The sequence below is a fragment of the Nakaseomyces glabratus genome, chromosome H (genome assembly GCF_010111755.1).
Source record: "Nakaseomyces glabratus chromosome H, complete sequence".
NCBI lineage: Eukaryota > Fungi > Ascomycota > Saccharomycetes > Saccharomycetales > Saccharomycetaceae > Nakaseomyces > Nakaseomyces glabratus.
Window position 1 is genome coordinate 80115 of NC_088958.1, and position 14715 is coordinate 94829.

At 39.5% G+C, this 14715-nt stretch overlaps 7 protein-coding genes across 7 annotated transcripts; 2 read left to right on the forward strand and 5 right to left on the reverse strand.

Moving 5' to 3' along the window:
* Positions 1–138: 138 nt before the first annotated feature.
* On the reverse strand, positions 139–1680 carry GVI51_H00583 (uncharacterized protein; the record flags this gene model as incomplete). The annotated part of the gene is made up of 1 exon (XM_446833.1): positions 139–1680. The coding sequence occupies one exon, from the start codon at positions 1678–1680 to the stop codon at positions 139–141; it is 1542 nt and encodes a 513-aa protein (XP_446833.1).
* A 450-nt stretch (positions 1681–2130) lies between these two features.
* On the reverse strand, positions 2131–2931 carry RBD2 (putative rhomboid protease RBD2; the record flags this gene model as incomplete). Its single annotated transcript, XM_446834.1, has 1 exon — positions 2131–2931. One exon carries the CDS (start codon positions 2929–2931, stop codon positions 2131–2133), a length of 801 nt encoding a protein of 266 aa, XP_446834.1.
* A 911-nt stretch (positions 2932–3842) lies between these two features.
* On the forward strand, positions 3843–5153 carry GVI51_H00627 (uncharacterized protein; the record flags this gene model as incomplete). Its single annotated transcript, XM_446835.1, has 1 exon — positions 3843–5153. The coding sequence occupies one exon, from the start codon at positions 3843–3845 to the stop codon at positions 5151–5153; it is 1311 nt and encodes a 436-aa protein (XP_446835.1).
* Positions 5154–5276: 123 nt separating this feature from the next.
* Positions 5277–6365, reverse strand: HUT1 (UDP-galactose transporter HUT1; the record flags this gene model as incomplete). The annotated part of the gene is made up of 1 exon (XM_446836.1): positions 5277–6365. One exon carries the CDS (start codon positions 6363–6365, stop codon positions 5277–5279), a length of 1089 nt encoding a protein of 362 aa, XP_446836.1.
* Positions 6366–6842: 477 nt separating this feature from the next.
* SRP68 (signal recognition particle subunit SRP68) lies at positions 6843–8633 on the forward strand (the record flags this gene model as incomplete). The annotated part of the gene is made up of 1 exon (XM_446837.1): positions 6843–8633. One exon carries the CDS (start codon positions 6843–6845, stop codon positions 8631–8633), a length of 1791 nt encoding a protein of 596 aa, XP_446837.1.
* A 99-nt stretch (positions 8634–8732) lies between these two features.
* Positions 8733–13160, reverse strand: IQG1 (Iqg1p; the record flags this gene model as incomplete). Its single annotated transcript, XM_446838.1, has 1 exon — positions 8733–13160. One exon carries the CDS (start codon positions 13158–13160, stop codon positions 8733–8735), a length of 4428 nt encoding a protein of 1475 aa, XP_446838.1.
* Positions 13161–13602: 442 nt separating this feature from the next.
* CIN2 (GTPase-activating protein CIN2) lies at positions 13603–14439 on the reverse strand (the record flags this gene model as incomplete). Its single annotated transcript, XM_446839.1, has 1 exon — positions 13603–14439. One exon carries the CDS (start codon positions 14437–14439, stop codon positions 13603–13605), a length of 837 nt encoding a protein of 278 aa, XP_446839.1.
* Between the last annotated feature and the right edge of the window lie 276 nt (positions 14440–14715).

Below are 14715 nucleotides of genomic sequence, written 5' to 3' on the forward strand. Positions count from 1 at the left end.
GTATATAATATAGTCTATATGATTAGTATTGAATTGTAAATCAGTTAGGTACCATTAGAGGCATTCGGTTCTAGATTAGTAAATTAATTATATGCAGTCCATTATATGCCCGAATGTTATATCGACTATGCTAAAGACTTACAACGGTGTTCTGACATTTTGGAACTTCTTCCCACTTACGCATCCAAACCAATCACCTCTTTGAGGTCTCCAAACAATGTTATTAATTTCGTGTGTCTTATTAGAGTAACACATTGTAGGTACGTCAAGATCCTTTGATAGCGGTTTTGTAGCCTTAATCGATGACGTCTTTGATGCACTATCATCGTAGGAATAGTCACCTTCTGAATCAACCTCCATGGAAGCACCACTGGCAGCTGGTCTTGGTGTAGTTGTATGCGATACAGCTCCTTGATCAAAATATGAACTGATATCCCAGAACAGAACTTGACAGTCGTCACTACATGATATCAACGTGTTTTTCTTTGTTGGATGCCACTTAATTTGATTAATTGATGCACTATGTCCATTTAGAACTACTAGTGGAGAGTCTGGATTTCTCATATCCAAAATTAAAATCTCATTTGAAGCAATAGCAAATGTGGCTAAAACATTTGGATCATGAGGCGAAGGTTCTAACCTTAACAAAGCATGAGAGTTTTCATCAGTGCTGTCGCTTCTTGAGCTATTATTGCCCGTGCCAGGTTCACTAGCCGGGGGCTCATAAATAATAGTGCTATGAGCTAAACATCTCAAATCAAACACACGCACACTACCGTCACCACCGCAACTTGCGAATAATTGTGTTGATTGAGTTAAGAATCTAACGTCAAATACCTCACTGTCATGTGCAATTAATTGAGTTTTGACGTAATTACTACTTTGTAAGTCCCAAACTATGCAGGTCGTATCAATGGAACTTGAGATCAGAATATTTGTGTCGACAGGATTCCAATGGAATGATGTTATTGGAGGGAATTCGCCCAAGACTGATGGATTAACATCAGATGTCTTTGTAGGAATCTGACTCAAACCAACGAATGCTTTATTATTAGGGTGCTGTTTATGAAACTTGCAAAGAGATAAATTGAGTTGTTCTTCTAGTTTGTTTTCTTCAGTATTCAAAGACCATATCCTTAGCGAATCAGAAGCTGTTGCTATTTTCCTAGAACGAAATGCTGAGGGCATCCACTGTATATTACTTACCGGGTATATCACATCACACTCAGCTACATTGTCCCATTTGAAAAGGTCAGGTGAATGAATCACTTGCAATTTGTTTCTGCTATCTTCTTTATATGACCCGATACAGACGTAGTCCTCAATACTCCAATCTACACCATAAAGTGGGAAATGCGCTCCATACTCACACACAACTCCCTGGTTCATATTCTTCAATGTATTGTTAAGGCCGGCTCTAATCTGATGCAATTGAGAATAGTTAGGTGAGTACAACGGGTGCAAGAAGTCCAAAGGCGAATACATTGGCGACCTATTTGTCATGAACACATCCTCACCATTGGCACCACTACCACTTCCCCCAGTGTTATTGGGAACACCCTCAGCAGTGGTAGCCAAATTGACACCGCTGCTAAACGGACTCGTTGTGTAACTCTGATGCACACTATGGCTGGGGCTTCCAAAGGAAACCGACGCCCTTTTCCCAGGTTGATATTCCATTATTTTCTGATATTAAAGGACAAAAGCACTGTTGCCGTCGATATATTGCTTTCCCGCTCCAAAAAACTCAGAAAAGGTATATACACACCACTGATTACTTCACAGAAGCTAATTATAGACAAGATATAAACTGAACTTCTTAACTTTGTATGGTTAACACTGCTCAAGACTTGCTATTATTCCCAACATTTTTGGCAAAGGGTCCAAATTTGCAAAGACATGAACCGAAGTCCCACCAAATTACAGCAGGAACGGAACATTGACAAGGACAAGGTTCCCCCCCATTGTTACCTCACAGTGATCGAGAGTGGAAGAGCGAGTGGATCCTGTTGCTTCGAGTTGGTAACCCCTTACTCACGACCGTTGCAGGTAATGTTTCATGTGACTATAAGGTATAATAGGTAAAGTTAGAGTTATACAGTACACGCTTAGAATATTACTTAAGTGGGTTTATGCCGTTCCAAGGACGTTACCTGGGGTTGTTGTTGGAAGCACTTCTTGTCCGGGGAAGAAAGACCTATAGCCGTCATCGGTGTTGATCTCGGTGCTGCGGTAGAATTTGATGCCGAATGGGATCAAGTTGATCAGTGGGTCGGCTTTTTCTTCTATCTTCTCTATGATCCAAGCAGGTGGGATTAGAATGTTAAACCAGGTCTCACCGTATCCCATAATGTAACCGACTATCATACCTGCGGTGTGGCCTAGGAAACTGGATTGGAAAAAGACAATCGCAGTGAACAACAGAAATACCACGGGGGTGAATTGGGTTGGTATGCTCTGTGTGACACCTGGAATAAAACGAGATAGTTCCAAGCGTGGGTAAAGTTGTGACTCTTTAACACATAAGTAAGTGATGAAAGTGAATACCCATCCACTGGCACCTGCGACACCAGTTTCAAGGGACAGTAGACGAGACACCACACAGTAGATTATACCAGCAATGACTGCTGACAAGTTCAACACCACACCGGTGTGAATAGTACCGTGGCTGCTTTCGAAGTTGTTCAATGGGCCCACAATTGCCAACGCATTAAACACTAGGTGCAAATAGGACAAATGCATCAGTGGGTACAGCGACAGTTTGCCCAAGTCAATATCAAACAATGAGTTGGGGGTCAGCACAAAATGGTTTTTGAAGTCCTCATACAATTGCGATATACCAAACAAGAAGGTTAGAAAGATAAGCAACCCTGTAGTCAGACCAGCAGGAGGACGCCCCTCAGGCATCAGCATTCTTTGCGGTGCAATCATTTAATACACTTATCGAAAAATTGTTGATACTATTCAATACAGTTACACAAAATTGAAAGATGCAATCAAAGCTGTACAGCTTAAAAGTAAGCTCTTTTGAGCAGCAATCATCGATGCAATAGCGATGGGGCAGTAGCCACAAGCCACAAGCCCTCTATCACTATCCTCTAATTTGTTTTGGCAGTGAATCCTCGAGCTGGCTTGTTGAATGAGGTAGCGTCACGGCGTACGTGATTTTCTTTCCAACACGCAAAAATTTAAAATTTTCTATGCCACCTCAGAACAGCTCGCAGTGTGGTTGTTATAGGTACTACGAGTTCTTCTGTGAATAATAGGAACTGACGGTAAGAACGGACTGAAAGTAAGAAATCGTATATCCTTTAGAAAGGGACGTACAGTACGGATCTTGCTTGTTGTTTCTTCCCTTAAGGATCTCAGATACATGAGTGGACCCTTAGAGGTGCATCGGAAGAATTATGTAATCCAGAAAAAGCAATAAACTATTGATTCCATCCATGGATCTCACTTCCAGCACAGACAAATGCTGTACCATTCTCATTGTGATTTTTTTAAAGCATCTAGTACTTATAACACCGAAGAATGTGGACATCTCTGCGGTTGTTTCTCTCAACACGAAAACGTAAGCACAACAAGCTTATTATAACTGCTGTTTGTTTCTATGTGGGACTATGTGTCTTCACAGAACCCCCCCACTCAGGTCTATCCCATACGTCATTTTCTTAGATTGTGGAAGGCTCTCTTATTATGAGATGGCTGCATCTTGATGGAAACATTGTATATATATGACAAAGTATTTGAATATCTTTTTGCTTTTCCTTACCTTTTCAAGCAGTAATCTATATATTTGAAAGCTGTTCATTAGCACAAATTCAAAAGGTTTAACACAGAATATGACAGTTAGTAGAGCTTCAAGATTTAAAAGGGCCAAGCCAGCCAATGTCGTTAAGTCCATTGCCATGGACAAGCTGTCCAACGTGAAGTTATCCGAGGAGCAGCAACAATTGCGCGGACGTATTCTAGAATTCATTCGCCAGAATTTGGCTTCTTATCAGAAAGGTGGAAAACCCGGTATGTTTGTGGTTCAAGGTGATGCTGGGACAGGCAAATCAGTGATTTTGAATTCACTGTTCAACGATGTGCAAAAGCTGGCCAACAATAATCCAGACACCACTGATATTCTTAAAGGAACAAGGAACTACTTGATTGTGAATCACCCTGAGATGTTGAAACTTTACCACCGTATGAGCACCAACTATACATACATCAACAAAGCCTCTCTAGAACGTCCTACATCTCTGATCAACAACTTGCAAAAGAGAAAAGAAATGGCGGATGTGGTGATAATCGATGAAGCCCATTTACTTGCAACATCAAAAGATGCTTTTAAAAGATTTTACGGAGAAAATCATTTAAAGGAACTATTGGAATTAGCTAAGGTCTTAGTATTAGTGTATGATGAGAAACAAGCTCTGAGAATGGGATGCTATTGGGATGAAAACTCTGAAAATGGCGCAAACCTACAGACGTTTTATGACGAGATACCAGAATCGAAAAGAGGCTGGTATAATTTAAAACAACAGTTCAGAGTAGCCGCTCCACCAGATGTGCTCGATTGGATCAATGACATCAGTGTTGAAGGTAAGATCCCAAAGTACCCCAAGAGTGCTAAAGGCTCTTTGGAACCAAAGTTTGATTTCCAAATATGGGATGACTGTAATGAAATGTACATGAAATTAAAAGAAAAGAATGAGACTTTTGGCCAATGTAGAATGCTATCTACTTATGACTTTCCATATAGACTTGATGGCAAGATATATTATGTTACTTGTGGTGACTTTAAATTGAGATGGGATATGTATGCGCCAAAGGCATTACTTCCATGGAGTGAAAGGGAAGATACTATAGATGAAGTTGGAAGTGTATATACAGTTCAAGGATTTGACTTGAATTATGCTGGTGTGATATTAGGTAGGTCTGTTGGGTACGACAAGGCTAACGATTGTATTAAGTTAAGACCGGAGCTGTATGATGATCATGCAGGTTTCACTAAAAAGAAAAACATATCTGACGCTGATACTGTAAAGCAGAAGATCATCATGAATAGCATAAATGTGCTTCTCACAAGAGGAACAAAAGGGTTGTATGTCTACGCATGGGATCCTGAATTGAGGGAAAGGCTTGCTCGTAGTCGAACCGAATAGGAATTTTCAAATATAGTAAAAAATGCATTAATTCTATCTACTGATAAATATATATACAAACTCGTTTTCTGTTTGAAGGCAGATCATTATTTTGTTTTTCTTTAGTTAAATAAGCTTCAGAACTCATTCTGATTTCTGTACTTTTGCTTCCAATGCCTTCTTTTCTCTCCTTTTATCGAGAGCCTCCCATGTGATACCGGAGAAAACAATTACAATACCCAGCCATTGCGTTGCGTTCACGGTTTTACCGAAGACAATGATACTCAGTAGCATTGACATCATCTTCCTAGTAACCGTTATCATGATCAAGACCAAAGAGCCATACAATTCCAGTGTGTAAAAAATGAAACACTGACCGAGAGATCCACAGAGGGCGTAAGCTAATAAGTATGAAACAATAATGGGATCTTTCTTTAACATTGCATGAGCATTGCATATTTGGCCTCTATCAATTACCAACAAGTAAGCTATGTTCCAGATAGCCACAAAGAAGTTTAATGCAAACATCATGTGTGCACCGGTAAGTGTATGGAACACTTTATGTTGTTGCTTTTTGTCCTGTGTTTCAGCGTTCTGGATTGCCATCTGAACACGATTATTCTTCAACATTTTATCCTGGGTAGCATTCGTAAGTCCATCCATGAACAAGCTTAGGAACAATAACAAGAACCCTGATGCTTTCTGGAAGAAGTGCTCGTCGTTACTTCCACTAATTGAACCTGAAATCTTTCCCTTAGAGCCACCAATAGTAAAAATAGTAACACCAATACTAACCAGTACAGCTACAACGGACTTCTTTCTTGAAATAGTAGTACGGTAGATAATAAGATGAACTAGCAGGACTGGGATCATCTTACATGACTTGGCCAGCATATAAGTTAAGTAATCGACGTATTGCAAAGCATACTGGGACAGTGGAGAAGAGGCACTTTGAGTGAAAGATATCAGTGCCAGTGGTTTGGCGTAATCACGAACCATTGCGATGGCACCGTAGTTCCTTTGCGCACCTTTCGCTCTCATGTAGAAATATCCAACACACACTGCTGCGACCGCCTGCACCACAGCAATGACATTGGGGCACTGAAACCTTTTATGAGAGTTCTCCCATACCTGCGTGGTCAAAGGCTCCTGAACTAATGCCCACGTAAGGAAACTAGCATATATACCAGCAGCACAGAATAAAACCGGAAATATTGAATTACTCTTGCTCATTTGATGTGTAGCTTTCTCACAACAAAAGAAACAGTAACCACTGCAACGTGTAATATACTATCTTGGAGACGGTATTATCTATTATACCTTCAAAGTAAGTCCACAATTGACTAACTTCAGTTTGTAGAGTGTGTCCATCGATGAGCTCTGCATTATGGCCAAATCATCTACATCACAAAAAACGTTATGTGATTCTCGATATTTTTTTTCAAAGAATTTTTTTCAGCGAAGAAACGCAAATTCAACCGAGAAATCAGTTGAAGTTAACTTCAAACAGTTCCTATGGTGGGATTGCAATTGACAAGCGGCAAAAGCAGTATCAATTGGGTAACAAATTTTGCTCTAAGTTGGATTATTCTCCTATTAAGTTGCTTTTATTACACTTTCTACCCCGGTGAAACCGATAGATTCCAGTTGAGATAGCTTCGAAATAGATTGTAAGGAAGTGAAAACAAAGGAGGGAACGGTTTAGTAATTATGCCTATTTTCTCACCAATCAATGCCACCTACGGTGTAAGAGTGGAACAAATCCTCGAGACTGATCAGGATTTTGTTAAATATCATGATAAATTGAACAGAAAGTTACAGAAACTCAGACACCGCTGTCAGGGTGTTACCAAGGACACCAAGAAGTACAGCGAAAAGGAGAAGTTCTCCAAGATCACTAGCGATAATTATGATAAGCAATCCAAGCTTTATGGTGTTCTTTACCTTTTGCAAGTCGAGAGAGACTTGAGTCTCGTGGAGACGTTAAAATTAAGGGGTCGCCAAAGAGGTAAGTTAAAAAGACCAGAGAGGAAAGTTATCCAAACTAGATTAAAAAAAGTTGCAAAATTAGTCGAAGGTCTAGTTGCTTTAACCCAGAACGAACAAAACTATGTCACTCGTCTTCAATACTTAATATATTCCAAGCTGGCAAAGGCTGAATTTATTTTGAATGGTAAACTAACAACCAAGAAAAAGGCTGAAAGCGACGTTGCTGGGCTTTTAGCTCTAGCATTTGCTGGGTTGCAATACTTAGCTGAACACAATTATATCAGTGAGGATATTTCTAGTTTTATCCAATCAAAATATGAATACTCTTTAATGCAATATGCAGGAAATCTTGTTTCAAATGTGAGATTACAAAATTTCATTATTGAGTCTTTGAAATCGATTGGTGACAAAGATGAGATTGTGAAGCTACTATTGAATAATGGCTTCAAGTTAGACATAAAAGAGGTAGACGATACAACCACAAATTCTTTGACCAATATCAATTGGAGATCCTTCCAAGCTAAAATAACAGATCGTGAAGTATCTCATCTAATAGAATTGGCCGAATCAGTTGAGATCTCGAAGTTGTCTGATTACAGCAGCAAACTACTATATTGGGAGGATGCCTTGTCTAAACAAGAGGCAGTAATAGCGAATTATGATGAAAATGAATCCACCGAAAATGCAGATATTGATGATCCACAAGAAAATAATCAAATCTTACTTTCTTACGTCAAATACAATAAACTTATGGTAAACATCCTACGTGACAATGAGATTTGCAAAGAACTATGGCAGCAATGGGATAAATCTTGTTCAACTCTGTCTGCCAAGGTAGTGAAGTACAAAGAACTAGAACGTATAACCAGTAATCTCTCTGTATTTTTACATGAAGTCATGGAATTGCCAGGTATCTATTCGGATGATGAACTAATGTACCAACTCGAACTTCTGGATTTACACTACAAAACTTTGTTAAGCTCAAAGGCATTGGCATATCTTTACCAATCTAAGGGCAAATATAGAGAAGCTTTGGCATTGCACGTAAGATCATTCCAAGAATTGAACTCTAAACTCGAACAGGATATGCTTTACAGTAACGATGAAATTCTTCCTAATTCACTTTTTGACAAACTTGACATAGAAAAGAACCAAAGCAATATCAAAGCAGCCTGGACGGGTGTTATTGCTCTAGCAGGTTACCAAAAGTCCCTAGAAACAACAGGGAAGAGTAAATACAAGCTATCTGTTATTGAGAAGATTAGTAACCAGAAGGAAATCGAAGCTTCAGATGTTAATATCAGCAACCTGTTCCCATTAACCCCACATATGCAGCCTGTAGGAGCTAAGCCAACTTTATTTGACTTGGCTTTTAACTATATCCAATATGAGAAATTTGAACAAAGGAATATTACAGAAAATAAACCAGCTGAAAAGCAATCTAGTGAACCTGAAAACCATAAGGAAGAACAGCCAAAGAAAAGAGGTTTCCTTGGTCTATTTGGTCGCTAATGAGAAGCTTATACTATACTTTGACATGAATCGAAGAAAGATCATGTAACAGAAATTGCATTATATATTAATATTATATGTAATATAGAACTGATAGCGTTATATCGACTGTCTATAATAGAAAGCCGTGGTTACTAGCTTTAATAATTCAGCAACATTCAGGTCTACTTTTCTATTCAATAGTGTTATCGTACCCTTTGGATTTTTTGCCTGTTTTTCTAACAAATCTCTGAACTCAAAGAAGTCAGTGATATCCATATGTTTGTGTTCGGGACCTTTACGTTTATCAGTCATTTGAATCCCAAATCGAGAACCATTTGTGGTTGAAATTCTAAAATTAATGTCGGGAAATTTAGGCCCACTAGAACCAAATACTTTAACTGAATGTTTCCCGAGGTTTTCTCCCTGGATCCTCTTCAAAATGCCTTTCTCATATAGTTGTCTAGCATTCCATTTATACTTTAGACCGTCCAGTTTGCTATCCTTATTTTGAACTTTTTTGTAAGCACTTTTTAGATTGCCCAATGCACCTTTATGGTGAGGTGTAAAATCTGAGGTTTTTTGAATATCAGAAATAGTAGACGATACAAAGCTCCTCATATTCCTTAGTTCACTTTCCAACTTATGATTTACATTTTGTATTTCAACCAGAGTTCTATTTGTCATTTCAACTTCTTTTTCCACGAAATGTAGCGCATAATCAGGATTTTTTATTGTATTAGCGATATCATTCAAGAAATTTTGGAGCTTATTGTCCTTCATACAGATAACTTTTGCTGTTGTCAACTCTTGAATATTTCTCAAGGTTTCATTCTTCAACGTGAAGTATGTTCTCGGGGTAAGTTTTGAGACAAACGAATCCTTCTCCAATCCTATATTATTTCTTAGCAACTCTTGAAAAACAGGTTCATCCTGAGGTAAAACACTACTAACAGAAAGGTCATACAGATTTGTCTCAACATCTTCCACTTGAATCATGATGACAAATGCTCTCTTGACTTGATCGTACACTTTCCTAATGCCATCATCCCCAGTTAAAAATCTGTACGAAGATGAGTCAAGCTCTAATGTAACTCTACCAGAATTATTGCTCATTAGTTTAAAGTCCATAGTTTTCAAGACATCCTGAATTGGATCCAAATCAGTAAAATCCTCAGAATAATCACTAAACATTTGTGCAACTTCAATTACTTTTGAAGATAAAAGCTCTAGGACAGGGCTTGTTGAAACCATGTCATTATAGATCTCAGCATACCCAACTTGCTCATATTCTAAATCAACCAGTAGATTATATAGGAGATTCTTGATATGAGGTCTTATTTCTCCACTATATTGATTCAATGGCTTGTGATATCCATCGAAAGAGGTTTGGAGGAAGACTATTCTCAGCGACTCAATTACGACCTTAATTTTATCATTGATGTTTTCATCATTGTATTGATCAAAGCCGAATTTTTGGAAATTAACCATGAAATGTTCAATAAAGCTTTCAATTAATACCATTGAGATTGCTTTTAAAGCTTCCTCCTCACAAATATTTTTATCAGCGAAATAACACAGTGTCTTGGTACAAATATATCTTAATTCAACTGGTATTTCATTGGTTTTACGAGAAAATATTTCTGCAATCATCTCAATGGCATGCCAAATATTCCTCAAATTCTTAATAAACTCATTTTTTACCCTTTGATTTTCAATTGGCTGACTACTGGGAGCTTCTGAGTAAAACTTTTCATATAATACGTAAGGGTCGCTTGTAAAATCTGTTTCACGATTCCCAAGAAAAGACAAAACAGGTACAAAAAGTTCGAATGCTTCCGAGTACTCTTTCTCTATGAATTCATCAAGTAATAATTTCCAGGAAGGTGAAGAGAACGCCATAAATTCTCCTACTGATGTGCATTCTTGTATATCTTGTTGGAGTAGTTCAGATACAAGCTTCATAAATAATCGCCGCTCTCTCTCTTCCATCTTTTTATTCGTTGTAGTAAAGGTAGAATAGATATTTCTCATCGAGAATTCTTTCTCTTTAGCTGCCATTAGCTTCCAGTAAGACGGATCAACCTGTAACAAGTAGAACAAACCCTCAAACCCAGGATAATTAGAGTTAGGAACTTTAGACTTGATTTTTGAGAATGTACCATGATTGATTCCTTTAGCTAAATTTTGTCTTTCTAAAACGTCTAACAAATCCAGTTGGTGCTTTATTTCTCTCAATACTTTGGTCTTCTTCATATTCTCGGAATCCAGTGAAGCTTGGTAAGTCTCCACTTCATCTTGTATGGATTCAATCGATTTCCTGTTATTCAGAAGGTGAACAAATTTTTTAACTGACCACAGCGATGGGTTTGGGTATGTCATTAGTTCTTGGTACGCAGTCTTCATTTGGAACATACGAATATGGCTCTGGATCTGTATTATATGAGAAATGTTTTTTCGGTAGTGATGAGTATTCTCCTTAATAGCACCTCTTTGAAGGGCACCTCTAATTAAAGATTGAAGTACTTCTATTTGATGATATTCAACTATATCATCAACCAAGTCCAAAGTATACCTAACCAGAATACCACGAACTAAGGCTTGAAAACCTATTGCTGGTTCAAGTTCAGAAGAGAGATCAGTCTGGCACCGGCCAATCCTTCTTCTGACGGAGTGTCCTTTTAATAAAGCGATTAATTTATGAGACTCAGATAACTCAATATTTATTCTTTGAATTTCCCTTCTCTGCAATAAAGACCTCCCAACAGTTTGGAAGGCTTCCAAACTTGAGGAAATTGATGGAGCAAAGAATGCTTTTCTTCTATTATCAATACATTGCCTCACTAATATGCTCCTGACTGTGGCTTGTATATCAGTTAAGCAGGGGATGTTAGCGTGCAGATCTTTTGATGTATGTGAGACCACGTTTCTAGCCAATTTACCTCTCAGTAAGCCCTGCATTATTGTGACTATTGTTGTATTGTTTTTCACGTAACTGGAGAGGACTGTCGCATTTCGCCTAGCAAGTATGCCATGGCATATGCTTTGAAACAGAATAATACTAGACTCCTTTCTGTTCACTGCAATCCGCTTTTTATCAAGTTTATCCCTAATTCTATTTCCTCTAATAAGTGAGGTTAGAGATACAAAATCAACTGACTTCTCAATTGACCTCCATTTATGCGATTTTGTTCCTTTCATCTTTCTCAATGAATTAGCCCTTATTAGAGACTGTAGCCCAACCACATCTTCTTTAAATAGAGACAAAAGCTGGTTCTGTAAGTAGATCTGGTATCTTATATTAACACCTTTAGTCATAGCTTGAATTTTCATAACGCAATCGAGGAATTCTTCTTCATTCATTCTTGTTTTCCTGGTAGGTGAATACCTAGATGGAGAGTATTTATAAGTAGAATAATGACTCAATTCACTATCGCGATACTGACTTCTACGCATATAGAAATCTGTGTCAAATGTAAGGTATTTGGAAATTGATGGAGAATAATAGGAGAAACTAGTCATTTTCGAAGGAGAGTATGATAAACTTGGGGTTTTCGCAAATATATTTGCAGCCGAGGGACCATCTTTTAAGCTCATATATTCATCTGTCTTTGATGTGTCTAAAACCTTAGATACAGGTGTTTTAAATGAAGAAATATAAGTAGGTCTACCCTCAGCCTTCGGTTTAATAGGTGTTTTAGGTTGTTGTTCCATAGTGTTGACTTTTTTATCCTTTGTGATAGAAGAACTAAAATCCTGAATTAGTCCTTCGGATTTTGGAATGTCAACTTTTTTAGGACTAGGTACAGCGCTAGTGTTAGCTAGTGATCCAAAGTCCTTTATTCTTGGCCATGCTCTTCTACAGACTTGAATATCTTCTTTTGTACAAACCATCGTTCCAGATACATTCTTAATATCTGGCGTGGTTCCTGGCCATTTCTTGTTAATTATGCTAATCATGATGTGTAGTGTTTCGAATACATGAGGCAAGTCCTTTTTGTTATACAGATCTTGTAGCTCAAACCTAAAAGAATCTGGAACACCAACATGCTCAACCAAACTGAAGAATGCGTTAATGTTCTGAGTATGCTTGAATTGTAGTTTATCACCTGCTGGGAACACGGATGGAGCAAGTGCCGGGTTGATCTTGTTGGTAACCTTTGCCAAAAAAACACCATCTCTCATAACATCACCTGTTGCAAGCTCTGTAACGGAAGGTAATTCTTCTGAGATAACAGATTCGATCCAGACTTTGACTTCATGAACTCTGCAAAGGAACTCGTAGTACCTTAACTCATCTGCAGTAAATGCTTTAGAGACAGACTGACTCTTGGTTGGTGTCTGGGGCAGATCAAATGATTTCTTGTAACCCTGGTTCTCTTTGTCGGCCATACTTAAAGATACTGGGGATGATAGTTTTGACTTAACTGGGGATGGGGAGAGTAAGTTGGTTTTGGAAGAGGATTTTAGCCCTAATGGCGATACAGGAGATTCATTTGTATTGACCAGATCAACATACCGCTGCAAGAACGAGTTGCTATCAGTCATATCCGCTGTCAAACTTTTATATAGTTCTCTAATCCTTCAAAATGCTGTCCTTTTTGTTGTTATATGGAATAGCTTTAGAAACTCAGAAAGCTAGCTTTTTAACGCTTTCGAACTCTCGAGCCTCAAAGAGTCGCTGTTTAAGAATCAAGATATCCATCCCTTCCAAGATGCCGATCAAAAGTTCACTCTCACAATACTCTGCCCTTGGAAACTAGTCTCTAAACAAGAAGTAAATAGCTGATGAGCCCATCGAGAGTATATTTTTGGCAAAATGGGAATATTTACCATTTGCCCGATTAGGAAATCATATGAACACGCTGCGCACTTTTCTGTGCAAATGAAAAAAATGTCAATATGCTAATTCCACTTTATAGCTTTATAGTGGAGCATAGTCGTCCTTAGCATAACGATTGGCACTAACAACTGTTTCTTTTCACGCATATTACATTACTATGCCCCTTTCGGCAGCGATGTATGCTTCCCTGAGCTTTATGGGGTCCTGGTCCTGGTCGGGTAATGGTGGGCCCCATTTATAAGGCGGTTTATCTGTATGGGCTTTGAACACATTAAAGTTCCTGATAGCGATCAAGTCCTGTGCAGTCGAGTGGAAAGTTACTTCGTCGCAGTCCTCAATAATCACTGTCTGAGCGCTGGCTGTGTTATCTGCGGGCTCCACCTGTATTTGGCAATTGACCAAGTTATGCAGTCTTATCTGCACTTTCTCTCCGAACCTCAGCCTTATCAACAGCGTAGTGTGCTCACAGTCTGTAACAAAGATGCTTCCTAGCATCTGCGGTACGTTGAGCGATACCACTGTGTTTCTTGCATGTGCCATTGAGAATGCCGACATGGCGTCGTTGCTGGCACCATCGTAGAGCACCACGCACCTGTCGAGTCTGTCCAGGTTGAATACCCGCTTCATCTGCATCTCGCTGAGCTCCAGTACTGCGTCTACATGCTGCAACGGTGGCGTGGACCTTGCGGCAGGGTCACCCGCCGGTGCCTCGGTGCTTGTCTTCAACCTCGGTGTGTGCTTGAACCTGAACCTGAGGCGCTGCCCGTGTGGGCCCTGTCCCGAGCCCCCGCCGGAGCCCCCGCCGGAGTTCCTCCATGCGAACAGCGCGTCGAACCGCCGCTTGCACTTCTCCCGGTCGTACTTGGTCAGGTCTGCGATGCGTTCGTTGAACTGTGCGTACGCGCAGTCCAGCTCCGCTAGCCATTGCTCCTGCGCTTCCTCGGCTGTGTCCTCGAGCCGCCGCAGCTGCTGTGCGATGTCCATCTCTGGCTGCACTACGACACCACAGCAGACCGCAGGCTCCGTGGCTAGCCCTTTGCTTATATGCCACTCCATGCATAGGTGGGGCCCATTGGGTTGATGGGACTTCATCTACTCATTTTGGGACCTGGTACGAGCCCTTCTGAGAGCACATTAACTTGGAAGAGCGATGAGGGCCCTCGATGGAAAAAAATGAGTGAAAAGTTGCGATGAGCAATGAAGAGATGGTGGGAGTATGGCAGAGACTTGCAGAGTCTTGTAGCAGTGCAGAGTTTAGGT